This window comes from Aulonocara stuartgranti (genome assembly GCF_965226115.1).
Source record: "Aulonocara stuartgranti genome assembly, chromosome: 13".
In the NCBI taxonomy this organism is placed as follows: Eukaryota; Metazoa; Chordata; class Actinopteri; order Cichliformes; family Cichlidae; genus Aulonocara; species Aulonocara stuartgranti.
In genome coordinates this window covers 12,190,282-12,213,885 of record NC_138949.1, presented here as the reverse complement: position 1 = coordinate 12,213,885, position 23,604 = coordinate 12,190,282, and the positions used below count along the sequence as shown (strand labels likewise).

The window sequence follows — 23,604 nt, the reverse complement described above, 5'->3', positions numbered from 1 at the left end:
AACGGTGCTTCATGCAACATGACAACAGAGCCGTGATCTGACCTTGTATCTCGTGTTTCTTAGATCGAGGTTATGGAACTTGTGAAGTGGACTGGTCCAAAGCCAATTACTCCACTATTTACAAGTCCTACATCATATCCATCCTGATCTTCTGCTTTTTCATCCCGGTGATGATCATGCTCTTCTCCTACATCTCCATTATCAACACAGTGAAAACCACGAATGCTATGTCAGCTGACGGTTACCTCACCGCCCGCCAAAGGAAAATGGAGCGGGACGTCACAAGGGTAGGACAAAAGGAAAATAGTCGAGTCTAGTTGTGGAGGGTTTATTGAAAGGCTTGATTAGAAATGTAAAAAGGGACTCTTAAAAGGTCTACTTAAAAGCGCCCGCTCGGTCATAAACCTCCTTTCACGTTACTCAAGTGCTGACAATAGTTTCCTTATGTCTCTTTTCAGATTTCCATTGTAATCTGCACTGCTTTCATCCTGGCCTGGTCACCATATGCAGTGGTGTCTATGTGGTCAGCCTGGGGCTTCCACGTGCCAAGCACAACCAGTATCATCACCCGCCTCTTTGCCAAGTCTGCCAGTTTTTACAACCCGCTCATCTACTTCGGCATGAGCTCCAAATTTCGCAAGGATATTTTGGTACTTCTGCCGTGCGCGCAAGAGCACAGCGAGGTGGTGCACTTGCAAAACATCACGCCAAAAGCCGAGGCCCCGCCCCCGCCTGAATCACTTCCAGGCCAGAAGCTGGAAGTGAAAAGTGCAGCTGCAGAGCTGAACCAATCTGAGCACGACAGTGATTCGGGGGTCAACAGCCCTCCTCAGACTCCTCCGTCTGACCCACAGGTCTTCCACATCGACGTGCCCTCTTACACTGAAACATCAGAGTACTGGTGTGACAGGCTCTGAAGACTGTTTCCATTTCACCTCAACCAATACTTGAATTCTATGGGGAGACTGGGAGTATTTATTTATTTATTTTTTTGTATGTTATGGTCTTATCCATCTTAATAAATTGTATGTGCAACCAGTGTTAATAAATTATTTTAAGTTTCATCCCTGCTGCAAAGAGTATTTATTTCCAGGTCCTGTTAGGAGTGTTTTAACAATCACTCAAACCAAACTGGAACAATGCATGTGTTTTTTTAAAAGGTGCCCAGCTCATGAAATCTGCAGTCAGTAAAATAGCGAGACTAGAGATGCACAACAACATCTGGAAACACTGAAGTGTCCTTAACTCAACCGAAGCAATGTGATGGCACAGTATCCTACTATTTCCCCCGTGTCCCCTGAGGGCATTCATACCCTCAGATCTACCTTATATCCTGCAGTCCACACTCTGTTGAGAAACAGCGTTTTATTTCTCAGTGTGTTTACGCATCACTCACAAGGAAATGGTTTTATTTTAAAGGGGCCGATTCCTTCTCATTTCCAACTCCAAATTCTCTTCTAGAGTAGCTTTGCGTGCTTTATTATCTCATCCTCAGCCTTGCTACAGCCCCTGAATCACCCACTGTCTAAGCTGATTTAGTGCATCTTTCTTTAAGGCCACTCTCCTCTTAAACCAGCTTTCTTCTGATTTGCTGCCCCTGGCAAACAAAAGGCTTGAACGGCAGATGGATTAGGCTGCTGTCCTCACAGCCAGAGGTATGTAGGAGCTACAGTAAATGTAGAAAAAGCTGTCTGAGAACACTTGACTTTTTTAAAAATAATACTGAATATAATATAAGCATTCACCGCTGTAACAGTACATGCATGACAGAAAAGAAGGAAAACTTAAAAGATCAGCTTAATCAAAAGATGAGTGTTTTGTTTTTGTTTTTTAGGACAACTTTTTGTTTCTGCACGGTAATGACATGAAGGACATTTACACCAGACATTAAGAGCTAAACGGCCTCGGGCTCATTAGAGCCACCCATACCTACTGTGCTTGTAGTAAAAGTCTGTGTAGTCTGCAGTCAGTGTGTGTGTGTGTGTGTGTTTGTACATGAGCTGTAGGGTACACCGCAACTGCATGTCAAAAGCCGCAACCCCCCAAAGTGACAGTGGATTTAACTTTGAAGTGTTTCCCAAACAGGTGTTGATCGGTTTATTTGTGGAGGAATGATTGCTCTGGTGAGAGATGACACACTCATCTTAGGTGGTTCATTTGTCAGCCAGGTAATCGGGATGAATGAGTTTTAGAACATATAGTCAGAATCATAGTTTGTTTTTTCCCTCAGTGGGCTTACTAAGGCAGTGCGTCATTTGATTCAGAGAGAGAGAGAGAAAACACTTGTCTGCGCGCTGTCTCGATGGCCCCGGGTTACTTCTTCTGCTTGGGTGAAGAGCTGCAAGCCTGAAGTGGGACGGGCAAATAGGAGAAACTTCGCCCCCGTCCCGTTCTCCACTTTTAATGAGCGCTGCGCTCAGGCAGGAGAAAAACTCCAGGTGGAAGAGCGCTCGCACACGCGTTAAACTGCTTTTCAATGAAAGAGTAAGGATCCAGGAAACCTGCGCTGGGAATCACCCCTTTAAACCTCGGAGGATTATTATACCTAATCAGGTAAGCACACATCATTACTCAGCGAGGATTTTGAATTTTGAACGCAGAGCTAACAAGCAGCTCCACATAGGAATTATTTAAACGACGCGCGTAATTGGCTTCCAACGCGTTTTAGTCCTATTTTTTTCTGTCGGGGATTTTAAATCAACATCGCATGTTATTTGATTTGATTCGATTTTTGATTTTCATGTTATTTCATGAGAAAGTTGCATTAACAAGTTGCTTGAATAAACCTAGTGCTGCTTAAATTATTTTTTTAAAGTTCTTTATTTTTTCTTTTTAAATAAAATAAAACACAAGGATCTAAGTTACCCAAGCTTTTATCCTGAAAGGAATCATTCTGCCAGAGCTTTAAATTATTGCAGCTGCAAGAATTTTTCAGCTATTGGATTACTTTCTTGTACGTTATCTTCTTATGTGTTGTGTCTTTCTGTTCTGTTTGGTTTGAAACATACTGATTAAGGGCAGGTGGTCTCTATACAGTATGTCCAGCAGCAGAACATAAACAGGCTCTGGCTTGCACTGAAGCCAGTGCCAAGAATTAAAGTAATTCAGCCTGTGCTGTGCTGGATAAACAAATAGTCAGCAGCAGCAGCACAGCCCAAAAGGCTACAGAAATGACCTTGTAGAGACATGTTGGCTTTCCTTGGTGTCTGATTTTGATCTCTCTCTTATGGTTCCTTAGTTGGCTTGTTACTACAACACTTGGCACATCCAGCATGCTTACAGTACAATTCTGACACCTGTGAAGGGTGGGATTTAACACTGCCTGGCACGGGTGTGCGTGTAAATACTTTCTCGCTCTGGGCATGCAATCACCCAGGAACTTGGTGAAAGCAAGTTCTCAGCTGGTCGTGATATTTAAATAAGCCTCAGTCCCCTTTAGTGTGTACCCTTGTTGCATTTGCACAGGTCACTCCAGCCTAGAAATGTGGCACTGCTGAAATGCAGAAGTACCTTTTACTTGGCAGAAGCTGCATTAGAGGAAAAAAACAACAACTGTGTGCTTTCAGTTCAAATAAAGCACTCTGAAGACTCAGATGCACCAGTTATAAGTGTTTGTGGTCTGTACCTATGCTTCCAAAACCTATTATGTGCTGGTCTTTGAAGTACCCACAGACAGCCACTGTTTACATTACATCCACTGTATACCTGTGCTGCTCCTGCAAAATGTGATTTTTTTTTCCTGCTTTATGCATTGTGAAAGTTTTCACAGCAGCTGAATTTTTTTTAATTTCACTAGCAACATCAGATTAGCTGGTTTCGTGCAAAACAGCTCGGCACTGTGTAATCTTGGTGAAGACTGTTCGGTGCAGGTAATCCACATTGTAGTGACAGTGTTAGTTGAAATGGACTTTAATGCCTTAAACTATGTGAGCTGTCTGAGCTGCTTTGCTTTCTACAAAGTGACTAAGGCTCATGCACAGAGCCTTTGTAGTGGCTGTGAAAATCACTTTGGTCTTTCTGTAGCTTTTTTCATACTTGTTACCATGTCAATGGTTTGTTTGATTTGTATCCCCACCCAGCTGAAATTAGATGCTGGAGATCCCAATGAACACCGAGAATATAGCTGATGCAACCTCAGAGGCAAAGCTAGGCTATTTAAATTACACATGTTTTATCTAAAGTTTAGGCGAACGCAAACTATAGGGCACTTCAGCAGTATGTAGGACAATGTGTTTGTGATTTGTCTCGATGCTAAATGTCTGAAAGTCCTTAAATAAGCATTCTCCAAAGCTATCTGAGCATGTGATAAGTTATCCCAAATCTTTGTTTATTTTAGCTTCTTTAGTAGAGAGTGTGTTTGCGTGTGTGTGCATGTGCATGTCAGCATGCAAGACTGTGTCTCTGCAAGTCTCTGAGGATTCACTATCTACTGTACAGGAAACTCCCCTAAGTGTTTGTCAAAGGATATCATTTGCCCACCATTTCATTGCCATGAAAAGGAGGCATTTAGACACTCACACTAAGAACATAAATTCCAAATTGTCATCATTTTTGTTTGTCATTCATTTTTTCCACTATGATGTCATCCTTTTTCTCAGTGAAGCATAGACACTAAATTACGTTTTTGCTTTGTTTGATTGTTTTTTTAATTTGTCGCTCTAAATTTGTAAAATTGGGAGATTGCTGCCTTACACCTGATCTGTTTGATCAGCAGTTCACTTCATTTATGAAAGCGCACTTACTCACCTCTCCTCTTACTGCAGATCTGACTCCTGCACTGTAGATGCACATATCTGTCCCAGCTTGTTTCCAGCTTCGTTTTTCTTCACTCGGGAGGAAAAATTGTAGTCCCAACTGTGCATCAGTGATCTGCCTACCTGTCAAAGCACAGCACTGTGGAAAAACCATGTCAGTGCTCATGAATGCACTAAGGAAAGATTTGGTGATCTTAGTTTTTATTCAACAAGCTACACTGTTTTGTGCCGCAACCTTTGTAGAGAGTTAATAGAGAGCTATGGAAGAGAATGGCTTGCGGTATCTTAGTACTCCAAGACTGTTACAAGGATATTTACACAGCATACCTAAGTTTGCCTGACAAGCACATCTTTCTTTAAACATGTGATGGAAATGCAGCATAGGATGGTGCTGAAGCAGTTGATAATTCACTCTTGAGTCTGTAAGAAATATTTTAGCATTCTGGGAAAATGTTTTCTCTTTTTGTAGGACTGAGATTAAAACATTGATATCACTTTACTGCAGCATAGTCAACATCCAACAATAATTTGGACTGAAGCTGGAAGGGAAATGGGTAAGGGCAGGTTGCCTGTATATTCATATAATTTAGTAACAGCAGTTTTCTGCATAATTAGATGATCAAACATATTATATTCTGCTTATTTTGAGTATAAGCTATCTCTTATTCTTGCTGTTTTTGTCTCTGGAAAAAGGGGGGGAAAGCCTTATATTCACACTTTGTCTTTTTTGATATGAAGTTGAAATCGCATGTCATATGACTGAAAGCTTTCTATGCCGATATAATTATCTTACTTTTATGATCAGAGCATATATGGGCATATAAGTCTGTATGTATCCTATTTAATCCTTAAGAGGTGGGCCAGCCTCAACAAAGCTTTGCACAAACATTGTCACACATATAGCAATCTTTAATAATTTATGTTTTTAAAAAACATTTTGTATAAATCCCAATACTTTTGATTTTTGTATTCATCCCCCTGTGAGTGTAAAATTGTGTTCTCTGTTTGTATTTGTTTCACATGGCACATTAAACATACATAACCTAAAGATCACCAAAATTTGTATCTGTGGCAGAATTTTGTTCAAGTTATACTAAAGAAGGAATGAAGAATTTGAAAAACCACCCCAGGGCTGGCAAAAACTGCCTATAGGGTGGGTTTTTGCTGGTAAATATAAGGCTTGAGTCAACAACCAGTTAGCTTAGCATAACCACTAGAAAGAGATGGACTTAGCTAGCTAAACAAAACCCAAATTAAGTCCAGTGATAACAAGAAAATAAGGTTTAAAGACTCTAAAACTTTGCTATCACTTTAGGATAGTTAAAAAACCAGCCTGACTAAGTTCTGTGGTTCTGAGTTAACACACACACATGTTAAGCTATGCTACGTTAACCAGTAGCTAGTTCAGGCTTCATCAATTTTCATGTCTAACCTCTAATAGCAGATAACTTTCCCATGTATCAAACTGATCTTGTAGCAATAATTAAAATGTGGTTATAAAAAAATCTTTAATCAAACAAGCCCATTACCATGAAAAGGAAGAAAGCCAGAGTTTATTTCCCCGGTTCTCTACTCACAGGAATACCACCGAAGCCAAAGTCTTCTTTCTCACAGAAGCCATTTTTCACGTGGAATAGGTAAACACAGGCGTTCCTAATGACATTAAAGAAGGTTCTGTTATATTCAGGTACAGAGGCTCATTATTAAATGTCATGGCTAACACATGTGTTTACACACTATTTCATGTGAAAAATGACACCACTGAAAAAGGGTCTTTTCAGAAATGCTCTGTGAACCTGTGTGCTCAGTGTGGCCACAGTTTGACATGTTGTCAATGATACCTCAGTACGTGACCTGAGGTAGTAGCAATCATCAACCAGAGTCAGGTGTATTTTTAAACACGTTCTCATGTAATAGTAAAGTTCTGCTAATATGCAGCACTTCACTTTAAATAACATAGTTTTGACCCTGCTTTCAGAGGTCAGACATGGTGCCACCCCTGTTAAGAGGTACATTATTCCTTTGTTAAGAGGGAGACTTCAGTATGTAGTGCTGTCCCAAAGCTCTTGTACACTGCATGAACTAGAATGTTGTGCATCCTAAAGAATCTCAGTGGTGGTCCATTTTATTTTAGACCTTGTTGTTGTAGTTACCACCAGTGCGATCTTTACTTTACAGCTGACACGCAAAGTGCAGAATATCACCTTGCTTGGCGGTCCTCATCTGATCTTGTTAACGCAGGCTTCAACTTATGTCTTTACTTTGGACAGAATGACAGACACTGAAAGAAATTTTCTTCTTACTGTAAACAGACAGTGTTCCAGACAAAGATCCAGCTTGATGTGGTTGCGGCTGTCAAACAAAGCCATCTGACTGAACATATCCCCCCATTCCTATCGCATTAAATTATGTCCGTGTGCGCTCTCTAATAGAGTCTGCCTCCACGGACTTTTACATGCAGTTTTTTTTGACTGTGCGCAGATGTTTGCTGTAAATCTTGAGACTTTTCCAACTGGAGAAACTAGAAAGAAATACTGACTTTAACTAATGTAAAGTGTCTGAGTTGACTGAGACCGTGCAATGTTCATCTGGCCACCTTGACTTTACAGGCAGTAGATGAGATACTCAGCTGTTTGTGTAGTGCCACTCCATAATCGGCCTGCTGTTTATCAAAAATGTTTGAGAGGGTGTGCCTCAGTAGCATGCATTTTCTCTGCTTTGTTCTTAGCAGACACAGCATTTGTCATTCTCAGGCCTGTTGAGTGAAAGGTCCAAAGTTGCTTTCAGCAGGTAAACGTAAAGTTTCAGTTTGACTTCCTTCTTCTCCTTCTGCCCTTGCAAAGGTTATACAAGAACGTCTGACTAACGTGCTGAAACATCACTGTCCATCATGATCAGAGCATCACTCACTGCCATCTGCCTTGGTGAGCAACCCATTTCTGTGTCTGCAGGCTATACTGTTTTCAAATACATCAAGGTTGACTACTATAATATCTCCATCAGGCTTTCTGCACATTAACACCATCAAACAGCAGTCTCCTCTGTCATTGAGGTCTTGTGTGTACAGTAAACATACTGATGATTATGATCATTTGTCTGCTGTTACATGAAACTCCCTCTGCCTCACCCTCAGCGCTCCTCCTGTCGTACCAATGCTGGGCCAAGCCTAACGGACCAAAGAATAAGAAACCAAAGCAAGGTAGGCATCGTTGCCGAACAAGCCTCAGTGTCCTGCTTCAGTTAGGGGTCACTAAACAAGCAAAAATAAACCCATAATATTAAAGAATATTGTATGACTGCATTGGTTTGCAGGCAAAAAGCTGTGTGTATAGCAGCTGAGGTTAAAATTGGGCTGAAGTTGGCTTAAAAATGTGGGTTTTTACGCCAAACGTTTGTTTCTACAGCTTCTTACTCTATATATGTTAACGGTCTGAATTACATGTTGAAGTATAATCAACAAATACTTTCAAGGGACAATTTTATTCTTGATTAATCAATAAAATGTAAGTAAATGTTATGAAAGAAGCAAAACTGTCTGGAAATGAAATCTAAAAACATTATGATCCTGTCTTCCTTTTCTTCTTTCATTGACAGTGATTCCAGCTGTAGAGTGCGATGTCAGAGCAGGAAAGGTCAATCTCCCAGAGTTCATAGTAAAATGTCCCCCACGCTGTAGGGAAACCAGACAGCAAGTCTATGGGACAGGAGTGTTTGCCTCCATCTCCAGCATCTGCAATGCAGCCATCCACAGGTTAGCATTGGAGTGATGACTCTAAAAAAAATGAATGGGTGAAATCAAAACTATCATTTAACAGTAAAAAATTGGTTTCCACAGTGGCGTAATCACCAACTCAGGAGGAAAGGTGATAGTGAGGAAGATGGCTGGACAGAATGTCTACAAAGGCAGCAACTCCAACGGCGTGCGCTCTCTGTCTCTGCCTAAATGGAGGGAATCATTCGTTGTCTCGGGTATAAAGTCAACAAGGTTAAATACAGTTCTTTAGAAGTCACTCTCCAGCTAAATGCCAACTTTGTTGTGTTTCAGTGGGCAAGCCTAAGAAGGGAGTCATCTACCCATCTACTCTGGATTACGTCCCTTCAAGACCGACCTATGTGAAAACAAGTGAGAGGAGGTTATTTTTACCCTCATAGCAAGTTTTTATGTGAATTCATGTTTTCAGTGCATGAGCTGAGAGAGTTTCAGATATAAAGTACCAGAAAAAAAGGATTGGTACCATGCATTTTTTTCTGATAATTTTATTAAGGAAACTTAAATGTTTTTTGGGTAAACTTCAAAGGTTCATACACTATATTACCAAAAGTATTCACTTGTCTGCCTTCACACACATATGAACTTGAGTGACACCCCATTCTTAATTCATAGGGTTTAGTATGATGTCAGTCTACCCTTTGCAGCTATAACAGCTTCAAGCTTTCTGGGAAGGCTTTCCATAAGGTTTAGGAGTGTGTTTACGGGAGTTTTTGAACATTCTTCCAGAAGCTCATCTTTAAGGTTAGACACTGATGGTGAGGAGAAGGTGTGGCTCACAGTCTTCGCTCTAATTCATCCCAAAGGTTTTCAGGACTCTGTGCAGGCCAGTCAAGTTCTACTAAGAGTTCTTGTCACTGGAACTAAGGGGGTCGAGTCCAACTCCTGAAAAACAACCCCACACCAAAATTCCCCCCCACCAAACTTTACACTTGTCCTAACCCAGACTCATCCATTGGATTGCCACATGGAGAAGCGTGACTCGTCACTCCAGAGAGCACAACTCCGCTGACAGTGGCAGGATGCTTTTCACCAACGCTTTGCATTGTACATGGTGATAGAAGACTTGGATGCAGCTGCTTGGCCATGGAAACCAATTATATAAGGCTCTCTACAAACTGTTCTTGAGCTAATCTGAAGGCCACGTGACGTTTGGAGGTCTGTAACAACTGACTCTGCAGAAAGTTGGCGGCCTCTGTGCGCTATACGCCTCAGCATCCATTGACTCCGCTCTGTGATGCTACACGGCCTACTACTGCTTGGCTCAGTTGCTGTAATTTCCAATCACCTCTACTTTGTTATAATTCTACTAACAGCTGACTGTGAAATATTTAGTTCATGAGTGGACTTGTTGCACAGGTGTGATCCTATCACAGGACCATGCTCGAGTCATTGAGCTCCTGAGAGCGACCTGTTCTTTTACAAATGTTTGTAGAACAAGTCTGCATACTTAGGTGCTGGATTTTATATACCTGTAGCCATTGAGGTGATTGAAATGCCTGAGTTCAATGATTTGGATGGGTCAGTTAATACTTCTGGCAATATAGTGTATCACCATGTGCGATAGATGGCTGGTCAGAACAATTTAACATGAGAACTTAAAAGATTCTCAAACAAGCAGTGAAGGTACTAAATTTCTAAAGATAGATATTTTCATCTTTATTGTTATCTAATAGTGGTGCATAGCATAAATTATCTGGTAATTGTGTTTACATTTAAATACTATTTAACTACCAAAATGATATTAAAATAAAGCATGTAGAACTTTTGCTTTCCAACCAAGTCTTGCTCAGTGTTAACCCTGGTATCAAAGCATCTGTTGGCACCAGATCAATGCTTTCTGGGGACAAAAGGTTAGTAGATAGACATCCCGGCGCTTGACTTTGGCATGATGAGCTTTGCTCAGGCTGAGTGCTGCAGGCTGGTGAAGAATGTTAAGAATGCATTACAACACAGAAGTTACTGTAGACCTTCTTCCTCTCTATCCATCTTCATCGTGCACCACTGCCTTTGTCTGTTTTCTTTCAGATCAAAAGGAGACCACGATGCTTCCTCCAACATCAACAGCACCTGAACCCACCACAACAACTCCTGAACCAACCACGACCACTACCACCACACCGACTCCCACCACTGCTTCCACCACTACACCTCCACCCCCTACTACCAAGGCTCGACCCGTTGTACATAAAGTGAGGGAAGCAGGTGAATGAAGCAAACACTTAAATGACTTCTGTACCAAGAGTGAAATCGTTTGTGCGCTGCCAAGTTGACATTAACTAATAACATTAGCAGTAACTACAAATACCAGAACAAGCATTCATTAGTGTGCAGCTGACTAATAAAGTTGGATGATTGCAGATGGTAATTGCAAGCGACAACTGCAATTAAGACAAATTATATCTGCTCTGCAATGAAGTTAATATGATGCTGTTCAGTTACTAACAGCATATATGATCAGCAGACCTTTCATCACTCTCATTAAATGAAAAGATTATCAGACAGTAATCACTGAGTCATCTGCCCCGTTTTGGATAGAAATACAGCGATAGTGAGTAGACAATGCTACAGTATCATAAGGTATGTGTGCAAATTACATGGGCTATGTGCCAGACAACCTTCCAGCTATTTCTCTCCCTTTCATTTTCTGTAACATTATCTCTCTTCACTCCATATCGGCACTCCATTTGTCTTTCTTCCATCCAGGCAGCATTCACCCATACCTTGCCCATGCGGCAGCTTCAAATTCAAGTAAGTAAAAGGAAGCAAAGAGGGACTGACAATATTTGTCTTTGTGGTGTGAGGGTTTCTGGTGGTGTTGCTTAAAGCTGCTTTAAGGTACGCAGGAATAAATATTCACATAAATATTGTCTCTTGAAGCCATCAGTGGTCATGCATTCAAACCAAGTTTGTCACTGTCAGTGGCAAACTTGTGTAGTGAAGTTCAGATCAGCTAACTTGTTTTAAGTAGAAAACTTAAAACAGGAATGTTATGACTGGGGCTACTGGGTTATAGTCCATTCAAAATAATAAACAGTTCACTAATCTTTTTGGTAACTTACATGTAAACATAGATTTATGTCTAAATTTGCCCACATTGTGTCATATTGTGTTAGGACAGTCACAGAGTGGTCAAAGAAAGAGTCCCAGCCAAGGTATGTGAACACTCTCACTCAGTGTGCAGCTCATGGAAAGTCTTTCAAGCAAGCAATTCAAATGTAACTAAACCATGGCATTTCTTCAAAGTATTCAGAGGAGGTTCCTATTCACATAGAGTTCCACAACGTGCCAGTGCAGGTAAACAGATTTTTAATTTTGATGTCTTCTATCTTATTCTACCTACATCCACATTTCCTCTGTCTTCCTTTACTTTGTTTTTTCCTGTTTCCTGTTTCCACATATGTTTTCAATAATTTTCTAACAACATCCAGACCGGATTCTGCTGTCCTGTTCAAGTAATGAACTATTTGAACTGCTACTATATTCAAAGTATATTGTGTTGGAAACTATTTAGTAGATTTAAAGGACTCTTGTTTAATATGTTTACTCGCTTCATATTAATTTCACCTTGTGTTTATTGGCAAAATCCACTGGCTATCCTGACTGAGCCCCCAAATATTTTACAAGCTGTAAACTGATGGCTCAGAGGAGCCTGCCGAATAAGATGGCACAAGACTGATGCAGGTCAGCAAATGTTTTGTGGAAATTAGTGCTGTCAGCGTTAATCTCGTTAAAATGACATAACTGCATTAACGCGGCAAACCTCCGTTAGCGATTTGCCACGTTAATGCGGTTATGGCATTAACGTCATTTTAACAGCACTAGTGGAAATAAAATTATTTGCAAAGATGGACTACACAGAAAAGGGAAAAGGGGGACCCTGAACCAACCACAGAGTGGGGCATAAGATTCAGGCCTCTTTTCTAAACTAACATTAGTAAGATAAACTAATAAAACCAAACCAAAACCAGGTAACTCCGAAGATGATAGATGCCCTGAGGGGATGCGTTACAAACCTATCATATCATGAATAACATACAAATGTGGTGTCATTTTATTATATTCATGCTTTCTTGTTATATGTTTCTTTCTTCATTGTGGTCTCAGGTATACACAAACAAGAGCCAGGGTCGCCTGTCCGGAGGCAGCCATCCTCACCAGTTGGTGCAGGTCAGCCTTGTCATTAGCACCCACATAGACACATGTACAGAGCTACAAACAGGTAGGCTTGATGGAGCTGGTGGGGCTGGGGTCAAGAGAAACAGGGGTTACTGATGTCTTTGTTGGAAAAAGAATCCAGGAGAAGTATGAATGGTGTAAGTTTGACCCTGGTGTTGACACTCATAAGCTCCTGTGATCTTCACCCCAGGGTCACCACTAATCCGCTCTATCAAGCATCTCAGCTAACATTCCTTTCACCATAACTGCTGTTCTCTGCCCTCAGGCACATCCTCTTACTCATATTTTCATTTTCCAACATGAAAAGAGGCAAACGAGGAATAGTTACACCCAGCATATATCTTATTGTTTTCGATATCATGCTGTGGGCAAGCTTCAGCTTCACTCAAAGCAAAGCAGCTGGGCTGTATTTGTAGATGAAGCCCCAGAACTGAAGCGCTCTTCTTTCCCCTTTTCCACCTTCCTTTTCCTCTCTCTCTCGTTCTGCCTGTTTCTCATTGCTACAAATAGGTTTTAACAGGGTTCAGCCTGCCCAGCCTGAGCGAACTCCAACCATGAGCCAGTCCAACCCTGGTAAGTATCTCCAGATCCAGAGTGGTAGTCCACAAAGTGCTCATGCACTGACGTAGTACATATACAGGTCAGATCAAACAGGGGAAGAACTATGGAAGTAAAACCCTGTTTGAAATGTTTTATAAAGCAGCACTAATGTTTACCGTCTGTGGGACGCTATGGTTCAATGCATGAGCCTGCTTTCTTTAAAAGAGGTGTGGAAATCAAAGATGCTCAACTTTCACCGTACCCAGCAGTAAAGAATGAAGTTTATATACCTTAAAGGTGAGAGATGATATAATATCACTGCCATGCCATATTTATGCCATATTTTCACAAAGTCCAGAATAACTTTCAGTTTGAACTAAGACCAGGATGAGAAATGTGCTCTGTCAGTACAGTAATAACAATGTATGACAGATCCCATCTGGTCTGGGGTCTTCCCCTCCCTTGTAAATACTTTGAGAAAGGGAGGGAGAGATGAAAGCAGTAGCACCAAGTGGCCTTGTGCTGCTCCCAGAGAGACGTCTGATCCAGTCCACAGTACTGCAGGACCTGGGTCCGCTGAGTAGCTTGTCAAGAATAGAAAGCTCTTTGCCATTCAAACCAGGCGAGGTTTGGCTCACTGAGCAATGTGCTTCTGTTTTTCTTCCGAGGAATGCAAAACCATGGATCCCTAAAATTATACACATTTTCCTAAAGTCCAGTTTAAATGATGTCTGATCATAAGGTTTGATGATCTGAGGTCAAACCTAAACCCACTGAGATGTTGATCAATGCAGAAAAGAGGTGTTAAGTTGGGCATTTGGTGAGAATAATGCAATTTTTAAATTTATTGAATCCCTGAGGGGAAATTCTTTGAGCTGGAAGAGGTCAGAGGTGAGGATCGGCCTCACAGCAGACCCCCTGGAGACGGCAGGGATTCACTGTCTTTCTCAAGGACACACTTGAAAGGTAGATGCTTGCTGACTTTGACATTTCGGACTATGATTTATGAGCTGAAGGATTTTCTCCGCAGTCGCTTTGCCACCCCGCTGCTTCAAACAGATGTTTGAATTTATCGGTCACACAAGTGAAAAGGTTTTGATCCAGCTGAGCCTTGTATGTGTCGGCTTTCACACCCACAAAGATCCATTCTGTCCAATGGGCCTCTTCCAACAAGTCTCATGCAGACATGTTAGTAATGCTTCAGGCATACCATACAATACCCAAAGTGAGACTGAGTGACCCCCGGGCCCGTGGTGACCGTCTGCCTGTGGTGATCGCTGAGGTGGCTATGATCTAGAGAGTTAAACTCAATCCTTATAAAGCACCTGCTTCATTAGAAAAAAATAACACTGCTGTCTGCTGTATAGCGCTGGGCCTTTGACCAGCACCAGATTAGCCTAATCTCTGCGTCCTACTATCTACACTGACCCTAGTTTGACACCAACTTTAGAATAATACTCCCACGCTTCACTGGACGGCATGCTGGGCTCTCCCAGCCCGTCCTGGTCAACAAAGGCCCTGCTTACTGGCTGCCACTGGATGGGAACCTCAAAGCCCAGTCTGTGTGTTTGTGTAAGCTGCCCATCCACCACAGAGAGGGGTTAGCTGAAGTGTGTTGTCATGGCTCAGTCAGTATAAACAGATGAAATGCACTGTTATGGTTTTGCTCCTCTGTAAGGGATTCTGGCAATGAAGCCTATTTCAATTAACCTTATGAGGCTAGTTAACCTGATCAGTGTTGTTAGCTGCTCTCTAAGTAGAAACCTTGTGTGAATGCAGAAGATCCAAACATTTTTTTATCTTCCTTTTTCTCTTTTCCCTTAAGGAAGAAAGAAAAATTGCTAAACTTTCCTAAAGCAGGCTTTGGTCACTCAGTCTGTGTCTGAGTGGCTCCTTCATGTTTACTGTCTGACTCAAGGCTAAACATCTTGTCCAACCTCCACAAATAAAGTGGTTTGTGGAGTCACAAGTATGCGCCTCCCCGATGCTTGTCCTGAATGCAGCTTTCTAATCTTCTCACCCCTCCGTACAGCTTTACCCAGAAGGGATTGGCCACTCCCCTCTTTTCCTCATCCCGATTGGTTCCCTGGAGCTCGCCGACCAGCAGGTACCAAGCACAAAGGCAAACAGATAGATCAGGCTACATGTGGAAATCATAAATATTTTCTAAACTGACTAAACACTGGTTAGTGTTCAAAGTAATCAAGCAACTCCATCCTTTAAAGATCTCTTTAAAAAAATGTTAATAAAACCTGAAAAATCTATGAAGCACATGAATCCACTGGCTGCTATGAAAACCTTTACGTATAATGAATTTTTAAAATGATCACATTAGGTTAAAACGATTTTAGAGGTGATGATTTATAGAAAAACTGCAAAAACATGAAAGCTGTTATATTTCTGGTGGTTCACTTTGCCAAATCATACTGTTAGAATAATGAAAATCAAATCATCCGTAGTTTTATTACAAGTAATGTCACTAATTATTTGATGTAGATAGGCTCACACCTATAAATTTACCTTTTTGACTTCTTAAACATGAGTTACATTTTATGCATAAAGATATGTTTAGCCATCCATTGTTTTTCAAGTAGGCAAGTTTTTCCTTTCCTTAAAAACTAATACAGTTTTAACCTTAAAGAGTACACTGAATACAGGGAACAGCATGTTTACTTGTATGTTGCATGGACCTACAAACAATTCTATTCAGACTTAAAAACCAATTAAATGTGTTGGAGAGTAACATACTTTACTTAATTCCAAGACACTTTTACTTTGAGTATATTCATTTTATGACACTTTTACTATGACAAAGGGAAATGTACTTTTTACTCTGCTTCATTTATCTGACAGATCTACTCACTGGTTGTTTTATAGCAGATCAGGACTTTAAAATATGTTGTGATAATAATAATGGTAATAATATGGACATTTACTGCATAGAGGAAATTTTTCCAGTGCCATAAATGTCACCTGACCGTATACGGGATGGTCCACCTGCAATATTTCATCATGAGTAAAAACAGTGTATGATATAAAGATAAAACCTGATAGAGCCCAGAGATCAGAGTTTTCCAGAAACATTGACATTAAGCAAGAGTAAAATGGCTTTATGCAATAATGTCATGACCAATAACTCAGTGCAGATGCCCTATTAACACACCTTTATTGATTTATTGAGACAATTTTACATGCAGAAGCCATTTGTATCATTACCAGGAGCACCTGTTGGTGCAGGAACAGGTTGCTGTTACTCATCGTGGTGCAGACTGTCATCCAGCAGTGTTCTGTGCTCTTTTAAATGCAGTCGAAGCTTATGTAAAGCTGTTACATCACCTGATGCTTCTCTTACTTATACAATGTAGTTGCATTCAATGAAACTTGCACATCAGAGTTTCAGTTGAATGACCTCGATCAACTAACTGTCAGATCTGGGGTGCCCACATGGGGTAGAATTAAGGCTGCAAATGTTCACTCTAATTAGCTAATGAGAAGATAATTATTCTGAGCAGCTTGTATGTAGCTCTTTTTTCTGCTCATGCCTCCACCTTCTCTGCTGTACATTCAGATGTAAGTTATGCAGCTCCAGACTCAGGATACGCTTGGAGTGAGACCGGCACACCTGAGGTTACAGGTAAGTCGGCTTTCTTTCTGTCTTTATTGGCCTCTTTACTGCAGGCTACTACACATTGTATGCATTTGTGTTGCATGTGCTAACGCAGCATGCTCATGTGACTGATACAGTTTGGTATCTGCTGACCATGTATGTGTTGAAATTGACTCCATGTGTAAGTACATGCAATGTGTCTCTCGGGACATTATGTTTACATGCCATCTGCCTGCCATATGGGAGACTCTTTGAAGTGCAAAAGAGAAGAGAGCAGGGCAGGTTTATTGTGCATGTGAGAGCGAAATAATGTGAGGTGATAATTCTGCATAAAGCCATTGTTTTCACTGGTCTGGGATCGGTTGGGGAGAACATACCAACCAATCACAACCATGAAAATGTGTGCTTCTCCCTCTGAAGTTCTGTCCATACTAACGGGTCTCAAAACATCCTCCTCTAGCTCGGGATTACAGGCCTGATATCTCAGAATATGAGCGCTGGTATTATAACCTTGGACAATACCGTAAGTGTTTTCCTTTTATTTCATTTTTGGGAACTAACAAGCCTTCCGGTTTGATGTTGTTAAATGAGTGGGTTGGGATCATGTAAAAGCTGTTTTTACATGTACGGAAGTAGCTTTGTATGCAGAGCGCAGCATATTTCACAAAAATGTTGAACTTTTCATTGAAATGCTTTGAAGAACGAACACATTTTATTTGTTTTCTTTCACACTAAAAATACACTTACAATACGGCCCAGTGACAAAACACAAAAGGGCGTGCAAAAAGATTACTGCCCTGGTTCCGTCTGTTTGAAGACACAGCCGAGCATCCGAATCCAGAGGGATATGGTTTGGAAAACCGAGTGGCTTAGCCATTTTCAGGGTGTACCACAAAAATAGCACCACACATCCAACCAAATGAAACATGGCGCCAGTAAGGACAGGCTGTAATGCTATGGTGTGGTTTTGTCTTGTGTGTCATGGTTCACCATCACTGACAATTTACTTTCAGTGCAGCGACCTGCTGACTCGGATCGTAAAATAATGGATACGGCCAACACTAAAGGTGAGGAGGGGTTAGTATGACTGCAGCTGTTTGCATCCAGAAAGACATGTATCCATCCATCTATCTTTAAAAAAAAACACTTTAAAATAGGGCTGTGCGATATGACCAAAATCTCATATCCCGATATAAGAATTCTATCGTCCGATAACGATATAAATCACAAAAATGTAACATTTTCTGTAAATTCTGTGAATCTCGGGCAGCTCGACTTGCGTGAAGTGTTTCCAGCTGCGCGTCATGTAGCTGGAGTCGAGTGTTTTAACAGATGCATGAAACGATACATTTTTAGACATAAGTTGTAAAGGCGGCCGTTTTCTTTGTGAGTATTTATTACACAGGGTGCTGCGGGGAAAAGCCTGTTCTAACGTTTGAGTCTAAGGTTTATTTTTTTAGCACCTGACGGCTCTTTTTTACTTCTCATCCGTAAATAGTCTACTCTTTCACGTAATTCAGTTTATTTTGAAAAGTCTCAACAGGATCTTGAGCTTTATTGTGAAAGGTTTACGTGGTACATAAACAAGCGGACACGCGACTGTGTTACCGTCTTTGTTGCTAACCACAAACAGGCGCTTGTCCGTCTGTAGTGTGGTTATATTAAATATAAGAGAAAGAGAGAACTTTAAGAAATTAATATAGCCACTACAGTGACCATCAAATGAAAAAATATTGCCGTAAACAGTTTATTTTGCGACACCACGAAACAAACGATAGCGTAAAATGAAACGATAGACGTTTTTATATCGTCATCCGATATATATCGTTATATCGAACAGCCCTACTTTAAAAAACAAAAAGTGACACAAAGTGCTGTATATTGAAACTAAATAATAAAAATACATAAGATATGTCATTAGCTCAAGTTAAAAGATGTTTCTGACTTCTGCTGTTTTCTATATGGGATTTGTGTTGAGTGTTGTGAAATTGTTACCTGCTGCTCTGCGATAAAAGCGCGCTAACGCTGAGCTTGTGTGATGTCATCTGTGCAGTGGAGCCGGTGGACGCCTGGAATCCAGAAGCGCCACCTTATGAATTAGGTAAAACAGTCGCTTTGCCAGTAAATCCCGAGTTCTCACTGTAAATACAAACCACTGTGACGCCATCCACGGAAGAGCATCTGGATTTCTGCTCAGCCTGTAATTGAAGGAGTCGAATGGTGTGGTTGTTTGAGGGTAAAATCGGTTGCTGTTTGGCTCAATATTTGCCACAACAAATACTGGCCAACATTTGGCGACTCCAGAAAATGGGCAGCTGGAAATTTTTACCAAACAAACTACCGGGTTTATTCTACAAAAGCAGACATGTGCTCTCACTCCATTACAAAGCATGAATGCATTGCCTTGGATCTTATAAATATTATTGGACTAAAAAGGACGGGTTTAGTTATGCACTCAATTATTTTTTTGTCACATTTCTTCTTTCCTGGAATAAAAGAATATAGAACATTTGTTTATTAGCTAAAATGTTCCCTTTGTTTCTTGATTTCCAGGCTTCAGTGTGAGGGAGCAAGAACCTCTCCGCAAAGCTCCTGAGCCTGTGTCACAGGGAAACCCAGGTATGGTCCCCATACTGCTTCAACGAAACTGTAGCGAGAAGTGTTTGTGTTTTTCACTGTATGCACTCTGTGTGTTTGTATTATTGAGGGATAACACACATGTTAAAGAGACATCTTTCCTCATAAAACCCCATAAAACCCTAACCCCAACTTAAATACATGTAAATGCATCAATTTTATACATTTGTGAAGTCTCCTATCCATAAAATCCAGAGCTTGTTTAATTTGGCCTTACAGTTGTGGTGCTAAATTTGGGTGTCCTTTGGGGCAGATAGTTGAAAATACAGCCCACACTTTCAGTTGCATTTTCTGTATAAACTAAGTGGCCACTTTGTTAGGTACACGTGTCCAAGTGCATATTAATGCAAAGATCTAAGCAGCCAGTCACAGCACAGAACTGCTGAGCTGAGCGCTGATAATCTATTTTCAACATTGCATAAAGTCTCTTGATCCACTGCTTCGATAGAAACACCTGCTTAGCTGCTCATTACTATAGAGATTAAATCAGCCAATCACACAGCAGCAATTCAGTGCATCTAGGCATGAAGATAAGGGCAAGACCACCTGCTAAACTGATCAGACCGAACATCAGAATGGGAGAGAGTGATTTTAAACATTGCATGGATTTTGGCATCAGATGGGCTGGTCTGAGTGTTTCAGATGATCTACTGAGATTTTCCTACACAATCTTCTCTGAGGTTTACAGAGAATGGTACAAAAGAGAGAAAATATCGAGTGAGCAGTGGTTCTCTGGGGGAAAATGTCTTGTTTATGTCAGAGGTCAGAAGAGAATGGCGAGACTGCTTTGAACTGACAAGAAGGCAGCCTAAATGCACAAAGACTCAAACCTTGAAGCAGATGGGCTACAACAGCAGAAGACCACACCAGGTGCCACTCCTGTAGGCTCAGAGCAAGAAAACGGAGGCTATAATTTGCACAAGCTCACCAAAATTGGATAATAGAAGATGGGAAAACTGCTGATTTCTTCCTGACATTTAGATAGCAGAGCTGTATTTGGTATACAGGATATGAAAGCATGGATCCATCCCGCTACATGTCAGAAGATCAGGCTTCTGGTGGTGTAATAGTGGTGGTGGTGGTGAGGGGCACTTAGTACCAACTAGCAATCACTTAAACACAACAGTCTACCTGAGTGTTGTTGCTTACCATGTCTGTCCTTTTATGACCACAGTGTACTCATCCTCTAACACACAACATAACACACAGTGTCACAAAGCTCTAACATGAACATGACAGTGAGTTCACTGTACTCAAATGGCCTCCACAGTCACCATATGTCAATCCAATAAAGCAGCTTTGAGATGTGTTGGTGCAGGAGATTCACATCATGGATGTGCAGCAACTGTGTGATGCTGCCGTGTCAATAAGGACCGAAATGTCTGGAATATTTCTAGCTCCTTCTTGAATCTGTGTCATGAAGAATTAAGGCCGTTCTGAGTGTATAGTTGTAGCTACCTCATGATATTTGGATCTAATAACATGAATTTGTGTAACAGATTGTAAGGTGGATCTGGCCTTTCTGATGGATGGGAGCTGGAGCATTGGAAAGCGGCGTTTTAAGATCCAGAAAGACTTCCTAACTGAGGTGGCTCAGACCATCAATGCGGGTGTGGCAGGCCCCATGATGGGCATCATCCAATACGGGTAACCTCTTTGTTCTTTTTGTGTTATCTTGTACTTTGGATGACAAAAAATAGTGAAACTGCTGGTTGTCTTGTCTCGAAGAGATGACCCTGTGACAGAGATCAGTCTGAAGACTCACTCCAGCTCCAGAGAGCTGAAAGCAGCCATAGATAAGATTGTGCAGAAAGGAGGCCTCTCCAATGTGGGTAAGCGACCCTCTGCGTCAGCTGCCAGCCTACACAGCACATGCCTACAAACACAAGTGTGAAAGGGAAAGGGGTGCAATTATCGCATGGTTTACTAGCCAGGCACATTTTCACATGCAAGTATAGAATTAAATCTAAATTTGCTGCGAGACAGTGTTAGCAAAATTACAGTCCTGATCCTGTAGGCCGTGTTTTTCCTCTGCTCTGCCCAAAATGGGCTCGGTTTTAGCAGCCCAGTTAAGGGGCAGCTTTCAGAGAGCATTTGCGGTTTTTCTGCTTTGGTTGGTGCGTCAGCATGCATCCACTGCCACATGTGCCTTTATGACTTGCTAAATTTTGCATCCCGATCCAAATAGTGTTGTTTGCATTTGCCCAGAAGTGCTCTCTAATCATATAACAGTGTGAGTGGCTGTAAAACTTTCTAGTCTCCAGCAGAGCCATTGTTAAGACCACCGACGAGACTGTAATAGACTAAATGATAGGTATCCACATTTTTGTGATTATGCACAGTTTGAGCTATGCATCCCATAGAGAAGCAAAATATATGTACTTTACTATGTAAAGTTTTTATATGGCATTCAGTATTTTCTGTATAAAAGTCAATTTTGTGTCATTTTATATTCTAGCCTATTATTCACATAAAGGATGAGTTTAAGCTTTGTGATGAAATGACTGTTTTTATACTCCTCAGCTTTCTGTCCCAGACTTGCATATACAATAAAACCATTAAGAATCTCCCCGTTGCCCCCTGGTGTCTTGACAGGAAAAGCCCTCCACTACATCAACAAGCACTACTTCAGTGATGCCAATGGAAACCGAGGAGGAGCTCCAAACGTGGCTGTGATACTAGTGGACGGTTGGCCCACAGACAAGGTGGAAGAGGCGTCTCGACTCGCACGCGAGTCCGGCATCAACATCTTCTTCGTCACCATCGAGGGTCCCGACGACAATGAGAAGCAGAACCTTGTCGAGGCCAACTTTGTTGACAAGGTAGGTGACACACGCCGTCTCAGAAGTGTGCCTGTGCTTCGTGATAGAAATCAAAGCAGTTTAAAGCACGGTGTGTTGTTTTGTCCCGCAGGCCGTGTGCCGGACAAACGGTTTCTTCTCGCTTCCTGTGAACAGCTGGTTTGCCCTGAGGAAAGCCGTGCAACCCCTGGTGAAGAGAGTGTGCGACACAGACCGCCTGGTGTGCAGCAAAACCTGCCTCAACGCCAACGACATCGCCTTTGTCATAGACGGCTCCAGCAGCGTGGGGACGGGCAACTTCCGCACGGTGCTGCAGTTTGTGGCCAACATCACGCGGGAGTTCGAGATCTCAGACACGGACACGCGGGTCGGCGCTGTGCAGTACACCTACGAGCAGAGGCTGGAGTTTGCCTTCGGCCAGTACAACAACAAAGCCGAGCTGCTGAACGCCATCAAGCGCATCAACTACTGGAGCGGCGGGACCAGCACCGGTGCTGCCATCACCTACGCGGCAGAGCAGCTTTTCAGCAAATCCAAACCCAACAAACGCAAGATCATGATTGTCATCACGGATGGACGCTCTTATGATGATGTCAGGGCCCCGGCACTGGCGGTCCATCGCCAAGGTCAGACATCATCTGTAACAGAATCTGAAAAATAAGGCTGAAGTTAAGGATCAGTGATGCAAACAGTTGTTTTCTCTGTTGTGTGTCAGTCGACAGTTTGGTGTCAATTACTGTCTGATGTGAAAAACAGTGTGTGTGTAATCTGCTCTCCCTTCTCATCTAGGTGTGATTGCTTACTCCATCGGCATCGCCTGGGCAGCCCAGGATGAGCTGGAGTACATTGCCACAGACCCCGACAAGGAGCACTCCTTCTTCGTGGATGAGTTTGACAACCTCTACAAATTTGTACCCAAGATCATCCACAACATCTGCCAGGAGTTCAACTCTCAGCCCAGAAACTGAGGACGTACGTGCTGAGAGGCCTGTCCGGATCCAAGGCTTTAGTAACAGAGCACTGCTGGTAAATTTACTCTGTCGCCCAGATGGCAGTGCTAGATTGGCTGCAGTGCCCCATATTTGAAGAGGGAGGGGTTTGAATGTAGGTGGGGGCAAAAATACATGAAAAATAATTTTTATCCCAAATACTCAGATGGTGCTAATGTTAAAGGATTGGCACGCAGTGTGACAAACTGACATCACAGCTGTGGTGTGGTGCCAGTTGTTTTCTGTCTGGAGACAAGTTTTTAACAGTTGGAATAGCACCAGTAAGTCACCCATTATAAAGGCTTTATAAGTTGCTACTTGTCTTATT

At 41.8% G+C, this 23,604-nt stretch overlaps 2 protein-coding genes and 1 long non-coding RNA gene across 5 annotated transcripts in view; 2 read left to right on the top strand and 1 right to left on the bottom strand.

Annotated features, from left to right (window-relative positions):
* The window catches only part of LOC309720658 (visual pigment-like receptor peropsin), a 19,323-nt gene extending 18,259 nt beyond the window's left edge, over positions 1-1,064 (top strand). The window contains exons 7-8 of the mRNA XM_082557768.1: positions 64-287; positions 459-1,064. Coding sequence (XP_082413894.1) covers positions 64-287; positions 459-917 — 683 coding nt within the window. The 3' untranslated portion in view covers positions 918-1,064. The remainder of the gene's footprint in view (positions 1-63; positions 288-458) is intronic.
* LOC309720660 overlaps positions 1-6,339 on the bottom strand; it is a 17,831-nt gene extending 11,492 nt beyond the window's left edge. Inside the window, exons 1-2 of the long non-coding RNA XR_014280550.1 lie at positions 6,284-6,339; positions 4,747-4,893 (exon numbers count right to left, since the gene is read on the bottom strand). This is a non-coding gene — a long non-coding RNA (uncharacterized lncRNA). The remainder of the gene's footprint in view (positions 1-4,746; positions 4,894-6,283) is intronic.
* Positions 2,262-23,604, top strand: vit (vitrin). Of its 3 annotated transcripts, XM_082557765.1 has the most exons (23): positions 2,263-2,553; positions 7,598-7,678; positions 7,888-7,953; positions 8,349-8,505; positions 8,590-8,723; positions 8,800-8,877; positions 10,552-10,728; positions 11,230-11,274; positions 11,640-11,678; positions 11,770-11,820; positions 12,631-12,693; positions 13,213-13,275; positions 15,275-15,349; positions 16,811-16,876; positions 17,310-17,372; positions 17,863-17,916; positions 18,903-18,950; positions 19,403-19,468; positions 20,986-21,133; positions 21,215-21,318; positions 22,082-22,308; positions 22,400-22,913; positions 23,077-23,604. In XM_082557765.1, exons 2-23 carry the CDS (start codon positions 7,645-7,647, stop codon positions 23,253-23,255), a joined length of 2,451 nt encoding a protein of 816 aa, XP_082413891.1. In that variant the 5' UTR covers positions 2,263-2,553; positions 7,598-7,644; the 3' UTR covers positions 23,256-23,604. The 3 variants fall into 3 exon arrangements, with proteins under 3 accessions (XP_082413892.1, XP_082413891.1, XP_082413893.1); XM_082557766.1 differs by lacking the exon at positions 17,310-17,372 and having other exon boundaries at positions 2,262-2,553; XM_082557767.1 differs by lacking the exons at positions 11,230-11,274; positions 11,640-11,678; positions 11,770-11,820 and having other exon boundaries at positions 2,264-2,553.

Bases quoted from the DNA above. Each gene is read 5' to 3' on its own strand.
- vit (XM_082557765.1), top strand. From the start codon at position 7,645: ATGATCAGAGCATCACTCACTGCCATCTGCCTTG. The intron at 8,878-10,551 runs GTGAGAGGAGGT...GTTTTCTTTCAG, and splicing joins ACCGACCTATGTGAAAACAA to ATCAAAAGGAGACCACGATG. The intron at 11,275-11,639 runs GTAAGTAAAAGG...ATATTGTGTTAG, and splicing joins TGCGGCAGCTTCAAATTCAA to GACAGTCACAGAGTGGTCAA.